Genomic DNA, 19,213 nt, shown 5'->3' with positions numbered 1-19,213 from the left:
TTGACTGTGAACTGTATATTGAACAAACTCAGGGTTTTGAGCGACACTCAGACAATGGTGAAAAACTGATGTGTAAGGTGAACAAATCATTATATTGTTTAAATCAATCCGGTAGAAACTGGGACCAGATGTTAAGTGACCACTTATGTGAAAAAGGTTTTGTGCAAAATCCAGTGAAAGAAGAAGAAGAAGCAAACATATTGATATTCGTTATCATTTTGTATGCTAAGCTCTCAACGATGGAAGGATAACAGTCAAATACTGTCCTAGAGAGAGCATGATCGCACATATTATGACCAAACCAATGACAAAGTTCAAAATACAGAAATTTGTGAAATATCTGTTCGGTGTGTAGAACTAAAGACATAAGAATATATGAAAATATATGAAAATGTATGTAAGCATATAATTTGTATAAAAGATACGTCGAACAGTCAGTAAAGCACAAGATCAAGTGGGGGTGTTGTCACTGCACTGTTCTGTGTAAATGTATGTGTCAATAAAGTATTTTTCCTTTTTCCGGTTCCATGGTAACTGAGAGTTATTCCTTACATGATGGCTGTGCCAAAAGTTATTTTTTTATTATTGACAACAGAAGTTTTGTCGAGCAATGTGACAAGTGACTGCCATGTTTGTGGATCCCCCCCCCAAAAAAAAAAAAAACATGTAATGGGAACTTCAAATGCCTCTAAAATCCACCATAACAAATAGAATCAGGGAAAACAATTGATGACTAGAGTTCACGACCAACACCAAGTTGTTTTTGTGTTAAATAATGTTAGATTTTCACTATTTAAGTCAAGTATTTTACTCTGAAGACACCTTCTGGAGCCCTCACCTGATTGTGGTGGAGGGGTTTGCGCATCCCAACAATTTAGGAGCTTAGTTGTCTGGGGCTTTATGCCACTGGCAGATTAAAGTACAACTGACAGGTCCTAGTTGAGAGACCAGACCAGCATGGCTAAAATACCCCCTGTGACAAATAACATTTTTGAATCACGGTTTCCCTTGCCTGGACGTGAGTTAAAGGGGAATGAGGTGGTTCAAGCATCTGTTTAGGATGCCCTCTGCATGACAACCGGGTAAAGGGTTTGTCATAACCAGAACTCTAGTGTGGACCCAAATGCACGACTCGGTAAGCAGGAAGGCAGTTAAAAGAAGGTCTTTATTTGTTCCAAGGTCGTAATCCGGGAGTTCAGTCAGAGAGAGCAGCAGTATCAAGGACTTTAAGCTTACTGGGTTGGTTGGAGGACAGGCAGAGGTCGATACACCGGGATTCAGGGTCAAAAACAAGGAAGTGCTCGAACGAGGCATGGATGGCAACGATCTGGCTAAACCACACTGTCCACTGGGTCCTGTAAGTATTGGGGTTCATTATCGCAGAAGAGGCGCAGGTGTGCGCCTCCTAATCAACGCAGGTGTGTAGGGGACCTGCACTGCCAGGGCTGGGACCGGCAGGACCATGACAGTGTTCCAGGTACGTTCCACCAAGAGGAGCCACAGGAAATGACCCAGGACACCCTGGAGAGCCTAAGTCTCTTAGCTGGCCTGGCGACACCTCGGGTTGTGAGGCTGGGAATGGGACGTCTGGGCTTCCCTGCTTAAGATGCTGCCTGACCGAACCTTGGATTAGTGGAAGTAAATCAATGGCTGTATGGCACTGGATATTTTTTTTTTTATCTTCTACAGACATCATACATAAAGATAAACCCAACACAGGAGCATAAAGTGTCTATTGGACCACTGATCTCGAAGTGTCACGTGATCACACGTTAGCTCACAAAAGTGAAGAAGAAACCGTTCCGGATATACGCCAATGTTTTCCAAGTGTTTTCAAAAGTTTCCAGAGACAAGAGCCTTGTATACTAGTAATGTTCTAAAAAAAAAAAAATGCAGCTCAATCCTCAGCACGCTTCTCCCAATATATTCAGTGTCACCTTCTGGGCATGTCGAAACCATTGAAGTCTGCTCTCTCAAACCTTTTTCTCCAAAACATCCGACCTTGCCTGTCCCTCTAATGAGCTCATTTATAATCTTATCCAATTTGCTCACTCCTTGAGAGAACCTCAACATCTTCATTTCTACCACCTCCAGTTCTGCTTCCTGTTGTCTCTTCAGTGCCACCGTCTCTAATCCGTACATCATGGCCGGTGTCACCACTGTTTTATAAACTTTGCCCTTCATCCTAGCAGAGAGTCTTCTATCAAATAACACTCCAGACGTCTTCCACCACACTGTTCCACCCCACTTGGACATGTTTCTTCACTTCCTTAACACACTCACTATTACACTGGATTGTTGACTCTAAGTATTTGAAGTCATCCACCCTCGCTATCTCTTCTCCATGGAGCCTAACTCTTCCCCCCTCCAACCCCTCCATTCTTCTCATTCACAAAACTTACATTCTGTTTTACTTCGGCTGATCTTCATTCCATAACACGATATCATCTGCGAACATCATGGTCCAAGGGAATTCCAGTCTAACCTCATCTGTCAGCCTATCCATTACCACTGCAAACAGGAAGGGGTTCAGAGCTGATCCCTTATGCAGTCCCACCTCCACCTTAAATTCCTCTGACACACCTACGGTACACCTCACCATTGTTCTGCTGCCATACGTGTCATACATGTCCTGTACTATTTTAACATATTTCTCTGCCACACTGGACTAACGCATGCAGTACCACAGTTCCTCTCTTGGTACTCTGTCATAGGCTTTACTTTAGGTCTACAAAGACACAATGCAGCTCCTTCTGACCTTGTTTGTACTTTTCCACTAGCATCCGCAAGGCAAATAATGCATCTGTGGTATTCTTTCTTGGCATGAAACCAGACTGTTGCTCACAGATACCTACTTCTGTCATGAGTCTAGCCTCCACTACTCTTTCCCATAACTTCATTGTGTGGCTCATCAACTTTATTCCTCAATAATTCCCACAGCTCTGATCATCACCTTTGTTTTTTAAAAATTGGAACTAGCACACTTTTCCTCCATTCTTCAGGCATCTATCTTCTCACCCTCTAGTATTCTGTTGAATAAGTTGGTCAAAAACTCCACAGCCACCTTTCAAATTGCTTCCATCATTGTCATTAAGACCAAGTGCCTTTCCATTTTTCATCCTTTGTAGTGCCTTTCTAACTTCCCCATTACTGATCTTTGCCACTTCCTTCACAGTTGCCTCTTCTTCTGTTCCTTCTCTCTCAGTTTCTTCATTCATCAACTTCTCAAAGTATTCTTTCCATCAATTTAGCACACTTCTGGCACCAGTCAACACATTTCCATCTCTATCCTAAATCACCCTTACCTTCTGCACATCATTCACATCTCTATCCCTCTGTCTGGCCAACCTGTAGAAATCCTTTTGTCCTTCTTTTATGTCCAACCTGGTGTACATGTCATCATATGCCTCTTGTTTAGCCTTGGCCACCTCTACCTTCGCCCTACGTCACATCTCAATGTATACCTTTCACCTCTCCTCAGTCCTCTCAGTGTCCCACTCTTCTTCGCCAATCTCTTTCCTTGTATAACTTCCTGTCTTTTGTGGTCACACCACCAAGTCTCCTTCTCCCCTTTCCTACCAGAAGTACTCTCCTTCCTGTCTCTCTGATTACCTTGGCTGTCGTTGTCCAGTCTTCCGGGAACTCCTCCTGTCTATGGAGAGCCTGTCTCACCTCTTCCCAAAAGGCCACACAACATTCTTCCTTTATCAGCTTCCACCACATGGTTCTCTGCTCTCCCTTTGTCTTCTTTTATCTTCCTACCCACCACTAGAGTCATCCTACATAAGTCCTCTCAGTGTCCCACTTCTTCTTTGCTAACCTCGTTCCTTGTATGACTTCCTGTATTTTGGGGTTCCACTACTAAGTCTGATTCTCCCCTTTCCTACCAGAAGACACACCAAGTACTCTCCTGCCTGTCTCTCTGATCACCTTGACTGTAGTAGCCCAATCTTTTGGGAGATTCTCCTGTCCATCGAAAGCCTGTCTCAACTCTTTCCAAAAGCCCACACAACATTCTTCCTTTCTCAGCTTCCACCACATCTCTGCTCTACGTAGGCCTTCTTAATCTTCTTACCCTACACCAGAGTCATCCTACACACAACCATCCTATACTGTCAAGCTACACTCTCCCCTACCACTACCTTACAGTCAGTAACCTCCTTCAGATGACATCATCTGCACAAAATATAATCCACCTGCGTGCTTCTACCTCCACTCTTCTGGCTCACTCTATGTTTCTGCCTCTTCTGGAAAAAAGTGTTCACTAGAGCCATTTCCATCCCTTTTGCAAAGTCCACAACCATCTGTCCCTCAAAGTTCCTTTCCTGGATGCTGTTCTCACCCATCCCTTCTTCATCACCCTGTTTCCTTCACCAACTTGTCCATTACAATCTGCACCAATCACGACTTCCTCTCTCTCTGGAATGCTCAGAACTACTTAATCTAGTTCCTTGCAGAATTTATTTCATCTCTAGGTCACATCCTACCTGTGGGGCATAGTCACTAATCACGTTACATATAACACCCTCAATTTCAAATTTCAGCCTCATCACTCGAGCTGATATTCGTTTTCCCTCCAAGACATTCTTAGCCAGCTCTTTCTTTAGAATTACCTTTACTCCATTTCTCTTCCCATCTATCCATGGTAAAATAATTTAAATCCTGCTCCTAAACTTCTAACCTTACAACCTTTCCACCTGCTCTTTTGGATGCACAATATATCAACCTTTCTCCTGATCATTATGTCAACCAACTCTTAAGATTTTCCTGTCATAGTCCCAACATTCAAAGTCCCTACACTCAGTTGTAGGCTGTGTGCATTCCTCTTCTTCTGCTGACGAATCCGGTTTCCAAAGCGTCTTTGTCTTCGACCCACAGTAGTTGAATTTCCACCGACGCCCTGCATGTGACCAGTCCCGGGGGCGGGCGTTTTTGACCTGGGACACAACCGATCCGGTATGGGATTCTTTAGATCAACACTCATATTTGTTAGGCACAGATTTACGACGGATGCCCTTCCTGACGCAACCCTCTTCATTTATCCCGGCTTGGGACTGACCTACAGATTGTACTGACGAGGGTCCCCACAGGGCTGCATTAACTATTCCAACTAGACTTTTTTTTTTTTTTAACATTTTTTTTTCTTGTCACAGTACTATTTTGGCTGCATGGCTCCAGTTATTGATCTTATCATAATCAATTTTTAGACATTCTTATTATTAAAGATATTAATGTTAAAAGTGTCATTAATCATTCAAGTGTGTTATTGATTTGGATTTTTCTTCCAAACCCATTGGAATCAGAAGCTAATTCTGTTGGCTCCTTGCTCTTTCATTCAATTAAACCTCTCCATTCACCTGTCTGTTACTGAGCATGTTTTATGTACCTGTGTTTTTTTTTTTAAGAAAATGCTAATGTTCATGGACCTTGGTATGCTTTCCTGCCTCGCTCAATCTGCTCAGTGCAACTTGGCGCCGCTAATCACAGCTGCCTGATGCAAGTGCCCTCAGTGGAATGAAGTTGCTCGCTAAATAGATTACTTGCCAGATTGGCCTGCTTGCAGTAATATGACAACATAAAAATTTTAATTGTACACTCACACATTATGGGTGCAATCTGGAGCTCAGAGCAGCAAAACTTTCATATAATATACATGCACAAAGTTTTAACTCTGCTGTTCATATGACAAAAGAGCATAATAGTTAAGGGGCAAAATACTCATATTTGGGATTTTGCACTTTCATAGATTACACATATTGGCCTCTTTATTCATACAACAATGCATTTCACTATAGCCTAAATTAATGTCTTATAATATCCCGTCAGCCACCTCAGCAATTGTGCTGCAGTTCTCATGAGACAGCAGTTAGCAATAGGTTTCTGCAAAGACAGTTTTTTTTAATAACTGTCATCAGCGAGGACGAAGATGAAAAATTCCTTTCATTTTTAATTGTTCCTCAGGAAACTAAGAGAAGTTAATGAGCAAGTAAGTGAAAATATTTCTGTCAACACTCGCTTTTGGCTGATATCTTGGCAAGACTCAGTGATATTTTCTCCATAAAATGCAATATTTCTGTACAAGTGTCACTGCTAGTTGGATCATTCATAAAATCATGTACTTAGACTGAAAAACACGTCAAATTCATCAACTCTACTGTATAATCTGAGTGGAAAAACAAGCCATGTTTTTACTGCATTTCACAGGTGAATTTCATTTATTTTGGACAACTTCATTTGTTTCAGTAGTCTATTTCTAAGACAGCTTTCGCCCAAAATCCGCTAGGAAAGGCTCAAGTACACCACAACCCCAACAAGGAGAAAGTTTGTTTAAAATGAATGGATGGAGTTCAAAAAGGAAAACTCAGATGTGAGTGCCTTGGTCAGGGGCATGGCTAAGCCACTCCCCTGGGGCAGAGCTGCCTGTGGCAGCAGTCCCACACCTGCGCTGCATGGACAGTAATTAAACCAGGCATTTAAACGTTGCGTGTGTCATCTACATTTGCCAGTTCATTGTGTATGTTGTACACAACAGGCCCCGTAGCTCAGTGGTTAGAGCACTGGTTTGGTAAACCAGGGGTTGTGGGTTTGTATCCCACTGGGGGCTCCACTCCCTGAGAAGGGTTGCGTCAGCAAGGGCATCCGGCGTAAAAATTGTGCCAAACATATATGTGCGTTCATCTGAGATGACACGCTGTGGTGACCCCGAAAGGGACAAGCCGGAAGAAACCATCCATTGTTGTACACTACTTTATCGTGTGTGTGAGTACGCAAGTGTTTTGTAGTGCTTCCCTGCATTACAGCGATCCTGTGCCATCATAGTGGTGTTTGTTTTGTTCCCAAGTTTTGCCTTGAAGTTATCGGACCTTGCCTTTGATGTTTTTTTTTTTTTCTTTGCCTTGCATTTTTGTGCCTCTGCTTTCTCGGACTGCTTAGCCATATATGACCTCAGTTTGGAATAAAACCACTCTGAACGACATGCCCTTGCCTCGGAGTCCTGCATTAGGGTCCAGTCCCTTGTCACATGCCCATGACAGAATGAGCTGGCCATATATGGACCCAGCAGACTCTAAACCGATTGATACAATTTTCTGGTTTAGAGGGATTAAGAGTTCGCTGCCGTTCAGGTGCAGTGGGTCGAGGAGTTTGCTGCCTTCTCCATTCTTATCCAGGATCAATAGGAGTGGAGGAGTTCTGAATTTGCGGTTCTCTTGGGCCAGCTTCAGCAGACCGGCCAAGGCCCCTTGTTTTTACTCCGGTGACGCCTGGCTCATGGCGTTTACCCCTCACTTTTGCCTCGCCGGTGACAGGGCCACTGTGGCGATTCTTGCGGCGACGCATCCACAGCCACCTGTCTTGGTGGCGACCAATCCATGGCCGCCCCTCACTCCTGTCTGGGCGGCGACCAATCCACGGCCGCCTGATGACCACATCGGTGGCGACCGATCCTCACTCGCCTCACCTCTACATCTCGGTGGCTATCATTCGACGGCCGCCTCTCGGCCACGTCTCGGCTGGGACCAATCCTTGGCCATCTGACAACCATGTCTCGGCGGCGACTTATCCACGGCCCGGCTCACGACCACACCTTGGGCGCACCCGAACCACAGCGGCCTTTCGCCCAAGCCTGAGCGGCTCTCTGCCAGTGTTGGCAGCCATTGGCTCTCGACCATGCCTCAAAGGGGCTTCGTCACATGTCACATGCTACTGTCTGGTTTCTGGACTGCCTTTTGGACCCCCCTTGAGGTTGTCTGCCTGAGTCGCCCCGTGGGGACACTGGTGCTGGGATCCCAGCTGACTTCCTGAATTGCTCATTCGGGTTCCTCGCTTTGGGTGGCCTGCACGGCCACCAGGCAGACTGGGGTGGGGTGTGTGTGTGCCCTTCTCCGGGCCCCCTTCCGCCCTCCCCTGTTTTTTGATGTTTTGTTGCATCTGGGACCCCCGCCTTGAGAGGGGGCTCTGTTGGGGGCATGGCCAAGCCACTGCCCTGAGCGGAGTTGTCTCTTGCAGGACTCCCACACCTGCGCTGCATGTACACTAATTAGACTCGTCATTTAAGCCTTAAGTGTCTTCTACGTTTGCCAGTTTGTCCTGTTTGTTTATACATTGAACACTGCTTAATCATACGTGAGTACACAAGCGTTTTATAGCTCTTGTCTGTGTTACAGTGTTACTGTGCCATGATGGTCTTCTTATGTTTTGGTTCATCTTCCCAAGTTTTGCCTTTCATGTTTTTGGACTTTTCCTGTAGCCTTACGTTTTTGTGTCTCTTCTTGGACTGCTTAGCTGTGAATGACCTCAGTTTGGAATAAAACCACTCTCAACATCATGCCCTTGCCTCGGAGTCCTCAGAGCATTTGGGTCCAGTCCCATGCCGTGTGCCCAACCATTATTAAAAAAAAAAAAAAAAAACATTCCGGAGCTGTGGAGCTCGACCCAAATGACAAGAAAAGGTCCAATTTGGTGACAGCCCCCCGAAGTTTCAGGAGTTAAGCATGAGATTTTAGTGGACCAGCTGAGATGAATACTGACAGACACAGCATGGGTGGTGCTGGAGCAGGTCCGCACACAACATGGGTGGAGAGGTGAAGAAACGATTGCAGAACAATGTGACAACAAAACTGCCAAAAGAATGACAATGACCTTTTACTTTTGCACCCCCATTGGCCACATATATATGGCTAAATGGGTGTCAAAATAGTAATTGGAGGGACCACTTACAGGTGAGGGCACACTGATTGGGAAAAGAAAAACATGACATTACCTTCAAAATCAGAACAATTGGTGTCTACAAAAAATGTGTGGGGGATAAGGTAAGGTGTGGTCGGTTGGGTAGACAGAAAAAATATCACAAGAAGCACTCTGGACACAAAAGGACATAGGAGCTGAGGAATGAGATGAAATGAGCTTAGTCGCTGATGGTTGCCTGTGTTAGAGAGCGCAGAGATTGCATGCTGGCAGCCTTGTGGTGTAGGCTCTAATCATTCAGTCACATTTGAGGACTTCGTTGTGATGATGTGCTCTGTCAAGTGTATGGCTCACGCAAGCACAGGGACACTAGAAAATGGTCACAGACAAACTTGCAACACCAAAAAAAAAAAAGAACACCATACTAACAGATTGATGAGACAATAGGGCACACCTTGACTAGACACGATTGTGCATTTGAGTGGTTGTGTGTCTCTATGTGTGCTGTGTCCTGGGATTGTCTGGCAACCAATTCAGGGTCTAGGTTGTTTCTTGCCTGATGTCAGCTGATTTGGCTCCTGGATGTTCTCCCCTCCCACATCCCAAAAATATGCATTAATTGGAGACTGTAAATTGGCCGTAGGTGTGATTGTGAGTGCGACTGTTATCTGTCTCCATGTGCCCTGTGACTGGCTGGAAACTGGTTCAGGGTGAACCCTACCCTAATGATGGCTTGGCTTGCCTTCAGCACTCCCGCAATCCTCGTGAGAATAAGAGGCTCAGAAACAGGCTGGATAGATATACCCATTGTTGGAGGACGCTTTCTTTCCTCCACGTGTTCGTCTAATTTCAGGTACTGAGAATGTTGGTTATCCAAATAAAGGCTGGAAATGATAAACACTTTCTTCGAAGAATTTACTTACAGAATATTCCGTGCACTTATGAGTTACAGACAATGGCTGTCGAGAGCAGATCACAAGTGCGAACATACAGAGAAAGCACGCATCCTTTATCTTGTCAGAAGGGCGGACTATGGGTGGTATCAAACTTGTGGCGGGAGATCGGGGCTTTCCACTTAGACAAAGGGTTTCTGTCTCAACCAGTTCTAGCTGGCAATGGATTATTACAAAGTGTCTAGTATGCAGTTCATCAACGCTAGCCTACGTGCAGAGATGCGATCAAGGACACATCTGGCTACAGAACAGAGCCCTACTGAGGACATGAGGAAATTATGGAGTCATGACTAAATATGGGCATAAGACATACTTCACCAACCATCCATTTTCTTTGCTGCTTATCTTCACGAGGGTCACGGGGAGCCTATCCCAGCTGTCAACAGGCAGGAGGCGGAGTACACCCTGAACTGGTTGCCAGCCAATCGCAGGGCACATAGAGACACACTCACAATTGCAATTTAGAGTCTCCAATTAATATTGCAAGTTTTTGGGATGTTGGAGGAAACTGGAGTGCCCGGAGAAAATCCATTCAGGGACGGGGAGAACATGCAAACTCCACACAGACGGGGCCGGAATTGAACCCAGGACCTCAGAACTGTGAAGCCAAAGCTTTACCAGCTCCTCCACCGTGCCACCAATGGATATATATAATGTATAAAAAATGAAAAAGTATGGGGAAATAAAATGCATTTACTTGTACATGCATCCATCTATTTTCTGAATTGCTTATCCTCAGAAGGGTCAGGTGCATGCTGGACCCTTCCCACATAAGTGTCTTCGGGCAAAAGGCAGGGTAAACCGCAAACCAGTTGCCACCAAATCACATGGCACAAATAAACAAACAACCACTCACTCTCACAACCACACTAAAAGGCAATTTAAAGTTTTCAATCAACCTACCATGCATTTTCATTAAGCTTAATGGGAAACATTACCTCGGTTTGAGGATGGGGTCACTAAACATTAAATTCGTAACCCGAGGTTCCACTGCATTACTTTTCTATTTACTTTTACAACTTAAAAATTAAAGTGGAGGAGGAAAAGGACAACTCTTATTGGCTGTTTCCGTCATGTTTGATCACATTAACATGCTTACAGCTGATTTACTGTAATCGTCCTAAAATTTATATCTAATCACGACCAAATAATTGCCCAGCCCTAGTCTCTAGATAGTCTAACAGATTGTAGTTTATTATCTTGGCGCGTTAATTTGTAAACATGGTGGCAAATAGATTTCAAAGTGTCAACAGCAAAAGATTTTGGCAGAGTTGTTGAGTGATAATAATATGGAGAAAATGGGAGGGGGGGCATGAGAAAAATGTACTATTGAGATGTTCTAAAGAAGGCAGCGTGATGAACGGACATCTCCACTACTTTGAATGTACTAGGTTGATTAAAAGTGGTATAAACGTGTGACATTGGCATTAAAAAAAAGATAACCATCCACCCAACCATTCTCAGATTCACTTTTCCTACTAAGGTTGCAGGTGGGCTGGTGCCATCCCTTCAAATGAGAGGAAGAGAACTGTGTGAACTGGTGGCAAAAAAAAAAGCTTAAAACAAAAAAGTTAACACACGTGTCTTGTATAAAGCAACTTTCTTTTTGCAGTGAATGAAGCGGATAGTGTGGTGAAAGTGGCTGAGTGGCAGCAAACCTACTACGCCTCAGACTCTGGCATCCAATCAGGAGCCACCACAGTGTGGGATGATGACAGTAGTACAGGGTGCAGTGGTAGTAAGAAATACACCAGCACTACAACCAGTACTACTACCGCACCTGCGACGACCAGTAATGGACCAGGAGCACCTGATGAACAAGAAAGTCCCACAGGTGAGACGTAATATCTGCCAGTTTAGTATCCATCCATCCAGCCATCCCTCCATTTCCTTTCATAGTTATGCTGTTCACTGGCTAGAGCCAACCAATCAGATGTGTGATTATTGTGATCGGGTCATTCACACGCCAGCTGTGAACGCCAACGCTACCCAATAGCATTCACTCTGTTTCATATGCACATGAGCTTTTTGTCATTTGTGTGCCTGTCAGGGGGTTCATTGGGGCCCGAAGGAATGGAGCGGTTGTCCCCCAACCTGAAGGTTGTGGCTTTGATCCCGTTACCTTTTGTCAAGATGGCCAGGAGCCAGCGACGAAGGGCGATTCAGGCGTAGTCTGCTGACGTGGAACGTAGGGTGCACCCTCATCGACCTAGGCAGTTTCAGTGAGCCGGCGACCAGGTTAATGATCTTGGTAATCGGAACGGGCCAACGAACCTGGAAGCAAGTTTGAGGGATTCTGTCCGCAGCGGGAGATCTTCGGTGGAGAGCCACACTCACTGTCCCACTCTGAGTTCTTATGCGGCCCTCCTCTTGCGGTCTGCTGCGGACGTGTAGGCACTGCTCATGCGCAGCGGCGTCCTCCGAGCTCCCTCCCAGGTTTGTTTGCAGCGTCGTACCACCGCCAGGGCTGACGGGACCACGGATTCTGTGGCCAGTGGAGGAAACGGGGACGGAGGATAGCCATGCACGACGTGGAGTGGAGGCATACCTGTTGAGGCGGAGGGTAGAGAATTGTGGGCATACTCTACCCACTTGATGCGCTGGCTCCACGTGCTCTGGTCCCTGGATACCAGGCATCGAAATCCGGTCTCCAACTCCTGATTTACCCTCACCGTCTGGCCGTCAGACTCCGGTTGATGACCCGATGTCAGACAAGCTGAAGCACCGATGAGGGTGCAAAATTCCTTCCAGAAGCGGGTGCTGAATTGCGGACCTCTGTCAGAAACAATGTTCCGGGGTAGCCCGTGGTAACAGACGACCTCGTCTAACACCAGCTGGGCTGTCTGCAGACAGCACCACTGTGTTCCCTTGGGAGGGCCGTAGGCCGGAGATGTAGTCCAGCGCGATGTGTGACCACGGGCGGAAGGGGATGGACAGAGGTCGCAACTCTCCAACAGGCCGTAGGTGGGAAGTCTTATTGGCCGCACACACCGGAGGGTCGCAGCGTTGAGTCCTTCTTTTTGACGAAGAAAAATCCTGCACCGGCTGGTGAGGGTGAGGGGAGAATGAGTCCGGCTGCCAGCGACTCCTTGTCCCTCATGGCCTGGTGCTCTGGTCCTGTTAACGAGAACAGCTTCCCTCTGGGAGGTGAGGTGCCTATCAGGGGTTCATTCGCGCAGTCGTATGACCGATGCGGCGGCAGAGATTTTGCCTTAGATTCAGAGAAAACCTCCCGCAAGTTGTCGTAGCAGGAGTAGTAGTAGTCAGCTCCGAGGCGGTACTTGGTTCTGTTAGCCGAACCGGCGCGACTTGAATCCACCCGTTTTCCTGAACAGCGAAACAACGTCTGCAACAGTCCTCTCCCTATGTCTTGATCTGACCCGTGTCCCAATCTATGTGCGGGTTATGTTCTTTGAGCCACGGGCTGCCCAAAATGATGTCGGTGCTACGTGCGTCGAAGACATGAAAGCTAATACGAGTGAGCGTCCGGAAAGCTCATACGTAACGTCTGGGTGCGGTGTGTAACCCGACAAAGGAGCTTGCCGTTGGCAGCATAGTCGTTACGAAGCCGTTGCATGGGGAAGTTTGCTGCCTCCAACGCCTCGACCACGCGGGGATTTATTAGGTTTGCATTCGACCTGAAATCAATGAACACAGTCACACTGCATGAACCGGAGTCTGTTCCCAAGGTGAGGTGAAGAAGTGACCTCCCTGAATCCGCCGCGGTATACCGCACACTCACCCGAGTGGAGATCCCGATGTCGGGGTGCTTTGGTCGAACCGGGCAGCGGGTGATCAAGTAACCCAGATGCCCGCACTAAAAATAGCGACCCTCCCGTTGGCGGGGCAGACGCTCCTCCGCTGGACCGTCGAGACCCTCCACCTGCATGGGTTCAGCCATGGAAGGCAGCGTGGACGACTGGGCAGCGGTCAAACTGGGGCCCTCCCTCTCTCCTTCGGTCATCGCGGCCAGTTCACGCTGCATTACCAGTCGCTGGTCGACCTTGAGAACCCACGCGATGAACGCGTCCAGCGAAGGAGGGAGATCCATGGCGATGAAAAGACCACGGATTTGAGGGGAAAGTCCCTGGAAAAAGGCGTCATGCAGGGCGTCCTTGTTCCACCGACTCTCGGCGGTGCGGATCCGGAACTCGATCGCGTAGTCCGAGATGCGACGACGGCCCTGGCGAAGCGTCATGAGGGAGGCCGCCGCTTTACGCTCCGGCGCGGCATACTGGAACACCTAGGTGAGTGTGCAGACGAATGACGTCCAGGAACTACAAGACTCTGAGTTACGACTCCATTCAGCCGTGGCCCATGCCTCCGCCCTTCCCGTCATGTGGGAAATGACAAAGGCGATCCTGGAGCGGTCCTTGGGAAAGGCGAACGCCTGCAGTTCAAAATGGAGATCGCACTGAGCGAGGAAAGGCTTAACGTTCACTGAGTCGCCTGAGAATCATTCCAGTCGTGAGAACGGGGTTACACTGGTACGGGGGAGCTCCGTGGCGAGCGGTGCGGGCGGAACTGGTGGCACCGGCAGAGTGGCCACCGTTGGCGTGGCAGCCGCGCTAGCCTGCGAGGCTAGCCAAGGCTCCATCTGGACGGAGATATCATGGAACCTCTGGTTGGTTACCTGGAGAGCAGCCTGGGCAGGAAGCCAGGAGCATGACACCTACCCTTTTCTCAACATTTCGGGACTGACATACAGTAAAGCATTTATTGCAGGAATAGGGACGGGTGATCCGCTAAATGCTGATTCCTAAAAAAATTCTTGGTTTTTGTGTAATGTTCATGTTTTTCATTATTTCTTGCTTGATTTTATGATTGTGTCTGAGATTTAAAAGAAGGCAAAATGTATAAAAGGAAAGTATTTTTGGTTTTAAATTTTAAACTTTGGTCAGTAATCAGCATGTTTTCATGTCTCTTGCAATTGGCTGATTACTTGTTCCGGCTCAGGCAAAGGCAATGTTTCTTACTCATAACAAACTGGACAAAATACAATTTCTTGTTTGTGTAAATGTGGAAAACCTAGAGTAAATCCATAAAAAATGTATATGGCAAGGCTCCATAGTATGACTTAAATTACTTTTCTTTCTTTTATTGATGTGCAGTGGCCTACATAAAACGTTTATACAGTTTTAAGTCCAATGGCCTTTCATATTTTGTAAAAAGAAGCTGCCGTTGTTTATCACAATCATCTTGATGTTTTTGCTATACACATTTTTTTTTCCTCAAACTTGGTTCAAACTAAAAATATTGTGAAAACAACTGAATATGCCTAAGATGAAACAAACTTCAAATAGAAAAATCCAATTGTTGTCTATTTGTTTATTATGGAGACTGAAATGCTCTTTGCATTGCTACCTTGGAATGACTGGAGCTTCACACCTGAACAAGCGTGCACTGAAAGCAATTGATCCTCATAACTTATTGCTGCTGTGTTCATTTTCAGGTCTGTTAGCCCTGCTTTATGCTGAAGTTTCGATTCGTCATAAACTGAAGTGTCTCCTCTGAGTCCCATATTGATGCAGCTCACAAGCACACGCACACCTTACAGCTCATGCATGCAAACGCACACGCACACACGCACACACACACACACACACACACACACAGTGTGAGAGCAGGTGAAGTGGGATGAGTACATTAAATTATTCTCAGAAAAAAAAAGGCAAAAGTCTGCACTACACATCTCTCACTTCTGTTTCTGGAATCTGATGTTAACTTATTTAATGAATACAGTACATGCTTATGTTGCCATTTATTTATTTTTCTACATGTTAGGTTCTAGGCCATTTCTGTTGGTGCACAAAGAGAATAATAAAATAATAACATTGATTGCATAACCAAGTTATTGACAAAAACAAAGCTGCAAAAGACATAATTAATCCTTTCGTTGCTCACTGAGCAAAATTCTCATGTGATTGTTGAATACGCTGTCACATCATTGTACTGAATAACCAAATAACAGACACATGCACATCCAAAGAAGAAAACTTGACAGTGTCACTTGAGTGTAATATTCTCTGTACATTAAAAGTAGAAGAAGCTACACATCTTATTTTTAATGTTTTTGTGTTTTCAACAAGATGCCAGTTGTAAATATAATTTATTACTTGATTTGTTTTGATAATTTGTGTTATTTTTACAATATTCTATTTTATCGTAATATTATACTACCAATAGCCTTTTTAATCATATTCTTCTGATGACATCATCAAATGTTAGTCGGTGTCCTAATCATGTTACTTTATGGATGTTTGAATCTTTCCTTTCAAATTTATAAATGATGTTAGATCAGTTATTTCTACTTGTATATGGCTATTTCACATACAGTATTAAATTCTAATCATATAAATACAAGAGTTTGAGTGAAGGTCCACTGACAGCGGACAAACTGTGAAACTAATTTAAAATTGCCGTCACAGCTTGTAGTTGAATGTAACTATTACTCAACCACATTGGAATAGTATAACATATTTTGAAAAGTACTGCAAATAAGATATTCTCCTTACAGATGTGAAATGCAATTGTTCCTCACTACCTCATGAGCGCCATCATATGGTAACTTGCATACATGCTAAAATATGTGCTGGCATGCATGCCAATAGTGTAACTAGTATGTTGAAGTGTACTTCATTGGACACCTCACACAGCATTTAAGCTTAAATTAAGCTATTTAGAGAAAATGTAAGACTTAAGTGCATACTATGGTTGAAAAAATATAGTACATATCATACATAGGTATATTAATACTGCATCAATTATTCACACATTTTCATAATGTGCAGGAGTGTAAGGAATGTAACCCCCGCGAATAACAGGGGAACACTGTAGAGATATTTCTTTATTCATCAGCGAAACACTAGAATACATATAATGGGAAAGTTACATGCATGAATGCATCAGTGCTTGAGTGAATTACTCATGCACTGATTCAAAGACATAATTACTAAAACGACTTAAACTGTCAAGTTTGTTGTTTTGAAGGGTTAAAAATAATGCATCTTGAATGGTTAGAGATGATGCATTCTGTAGTTTGAAGGAAACCACCAAGTTGTGGTTGTCTGAAGTCTATTACTCATGTGTTTGGGTATGCGTCATTGTTAGTCTCATGGCAAGTATTTAGTAAAAGCCTTTTCGAATTCGAGCCATTTTTTCCTCTGATATAACTTCATCCTCTCTTTGTCTCATGTTCCCTCCCCAGATTTAGATGCTCAATACTCATTAACCCGGGCCCAGCGCGTAAGGGCAGCCATGTTTCCAGAGACGCTGGTGGAAGGAGAGGCAGCCATACCTGTCCAAGCAGATCCCACACAACAGAGCAACGTGCAAAGACTAGCTGAGCCCTCGCAGTTACTAAAGACAGCCATAGTTCACCTGATAAATTATCAGGATGATGCTGAGCTGGCCACCAGAGCAGTACCAGAGCTCACCAAGCTCCTTGCAGATGATGATCCGGTACTTTATGTTCCATTCTCTTCCACTGAGGATTTCTCATAAATAAGATTCATGTTTTATTTGAATCAGGCAAACTTAATTGACACACGCAATGGTTTCACTGAAAATCTATCATATACATTATGTCTTCAACTATAAATTTGTGGCATGCAGTATAGTAATAGTGTTGATAATAAATTGCATTATAATAAGCTGCTTTACAAATTGAATACATACAATACAATGAATAATGTAATCATGTTCCAGTTTTTAAAAGAAATGTGTGTACATTATAATTTTGGGGCATATTTGTAATGTCTTTTTTTTCATGAGTGGGAAATCAGCAGAAATAAAATATATGACAAACAGCACAGAAAATCCTTAAACAGCCATACAAGATATTTCCACAATACTCCAGGCAAGGTTTGAAAATGACTCCAAGTGTTACATTGGCATGTGAGTTGACAGTTGTGTTTGTGGATGGTTATGAATGTATATTACATTATTATTCAGTTGCATTTACTGTACGTATCCTAGAATTATATTACATCCCATATTAAAAAAGATATTTGCTTATATGTGAATATTGTTTGTATCCTCATTAAGCCTTGAAGTAAAAAAAAAAAAAAGATAGAAACCACTTTTCTCCATGTTGCAACATTGATCCTTATTAACGATTAACCTGTTAATAATCTGTGTTTACTAGGTAGTGGTAAACAAGGCAGCCATGATTGTCAACCAACTCACTCGTAAGGAAGCCAGTCGCCGGGTGCTGGTGCAGTCTCCGACCATGGTTGGAGCTGTGGTTCGTGCTATGACAATGACAGTTGACATGGAAACGGCTCGTTGCACTGCAAGCATCCTCCACAGTCTGTCACACCAGAGTGAGGGACTGCAGACCATATTCAAGTCCGGAGGGATACCAGCGCTTGTCCGCATGCTGAGGTAGAATGACTTTAATTGGACAGGTTTGAAAGTAATAACACACAAGTCCTTTTTCACCCCACAAATTAGATGGAGGTTTTTCTTCTGTATTTTAAAGTTTTTTTCCATACAGTTGAATTGTAATTTTTATTGTCAAACAACAACACCCAAAGACACTTAGTTAAAAAGTTCATTGTAGTATACTATAGTTTTTAATATAAAATAATAAGAACAAAGAACAATAGACATTCAGTTAATAGGAAAGATTCCTTATGAGAGTCACAGATGTTCAATATGCAGAGTCTTCGTCATTTAGAGTAGTCAACGCCCCACGTTATGTTAAGCTGGTACCGCTCGCCCTTACCCCCTCGCAGTTCCCGTTATTGACCAGTGCAATGGCAATTGTGTAAAGGGAGCAGTTTAAAGTGACAAATCGTGCCATACTCTACAGAATGCATTACTAATACTAATACTGAGAATATGAGGATGTGTCCCAACAACGGCACAAAGAAGAATATAGTAGGTTCGCTGGTCAAGAATTTAATGCCTCAATTGCCAAAGGGAAAAAACAAACAAACATTTGAATGTCTAATAGTTCAAATGCCCGCTAGTTTTTGTATTTACCTGATGAAAGGAGCTGGAAGAGCTGGTAGCCAGGATGTGGAGGGTCAAAAAGGATCCTGCCTGCTCTAGACCTAGTTCGAGTGGCGTGCAAGTCTTCAAAAGTGGGTAGGGTGGTGGCGACAATCCATTCAGAGGTTTTGATTGTCCGTTAGAGTCGGAGTTTGTCCTTTTTTGTGGCAGCCCCAAACCAAACTGTGATAGAGGTACACAGTACTGATTCGATGACCGCTATGCAGATCTGTCTCAGCAACTCTTGTGAAAGGCCATGCTCCCTCAGAAGCTGCGAGAAGTACCTCTGTTGCTGGGCTTTCTTGAGGATAGACTTAATGTTTGTCTCCCACTTCTTTCCCAAAAACAAGCACTATTAAGGAGGAAACAACAGCTCTTCAAGAATACATCAATAATATGGTTGCCAGTGACAAACTACTAAATTAATGCCTTAGGCAATAGAAACACAGTTAGGAGAAGGAGCTAAACAGGGTGTCATGGAAAGACAAGCCCTTGGATGGCATGTATCACTGACACATTGAAGAAGTGACAGATATTGAGAAAACACACTCGCTGCTGGAAAAGACCAGAGTAAAAGA

General features: G+C 44.5%; 1 protein-coding gene across 8 annotated transcripts in view; it reads left to right on the top strand.

Annotated features, from left to right (window-relative positions):
- The window catches only part of LOC133514307 (junction plakoglobin-like), a 180,421-nt gene that overhangs the window by 106,952 nt on the left and 54,256 nt on the right, over positions 1–19,213 (top strand). For all 8 annotated transcript variants that reach the window (XM_061845886.1, XM_061845885.1, XM_061845888.1 and 5 more), the window contains 3 exons: positions 11,251–11,472; positions 16,846–17,099; positions 17,785–18,023. In XM_061845886.1, coding sequence (XP_061701870.1) covers positions 11,251–11,472; positions 16,846–17,099; positions 17,785–18,023 — 715 coding nt within the window. The remainder of the gene's footprint in view (positions 1–11,250; positions 11,473–16,845; positions 17,100–17,784; positions 18,024–19,213) is intronic.

This window comes from Syngnathoides biaculeatus, chromosome 16 (genome assembly GCF_019802595.1).
Source record: "Syngnathoides biaculeatus isolate LvHL_M chromosome 16, ASM1980259v1, whole genome shotgun sequence".
Classification (NCBI taxonomy): Eukaryota; Metazoa; Chordata; class Actinopteri; order Syngnathiformes; family Syngnathidae; genus Syngnathoides; species Syngnathoides biaculeatus.
Note: the sequence above shows the minus strand (reverse complement) of the source record. Positions and strands in the feature narration are given on the sequence as shown.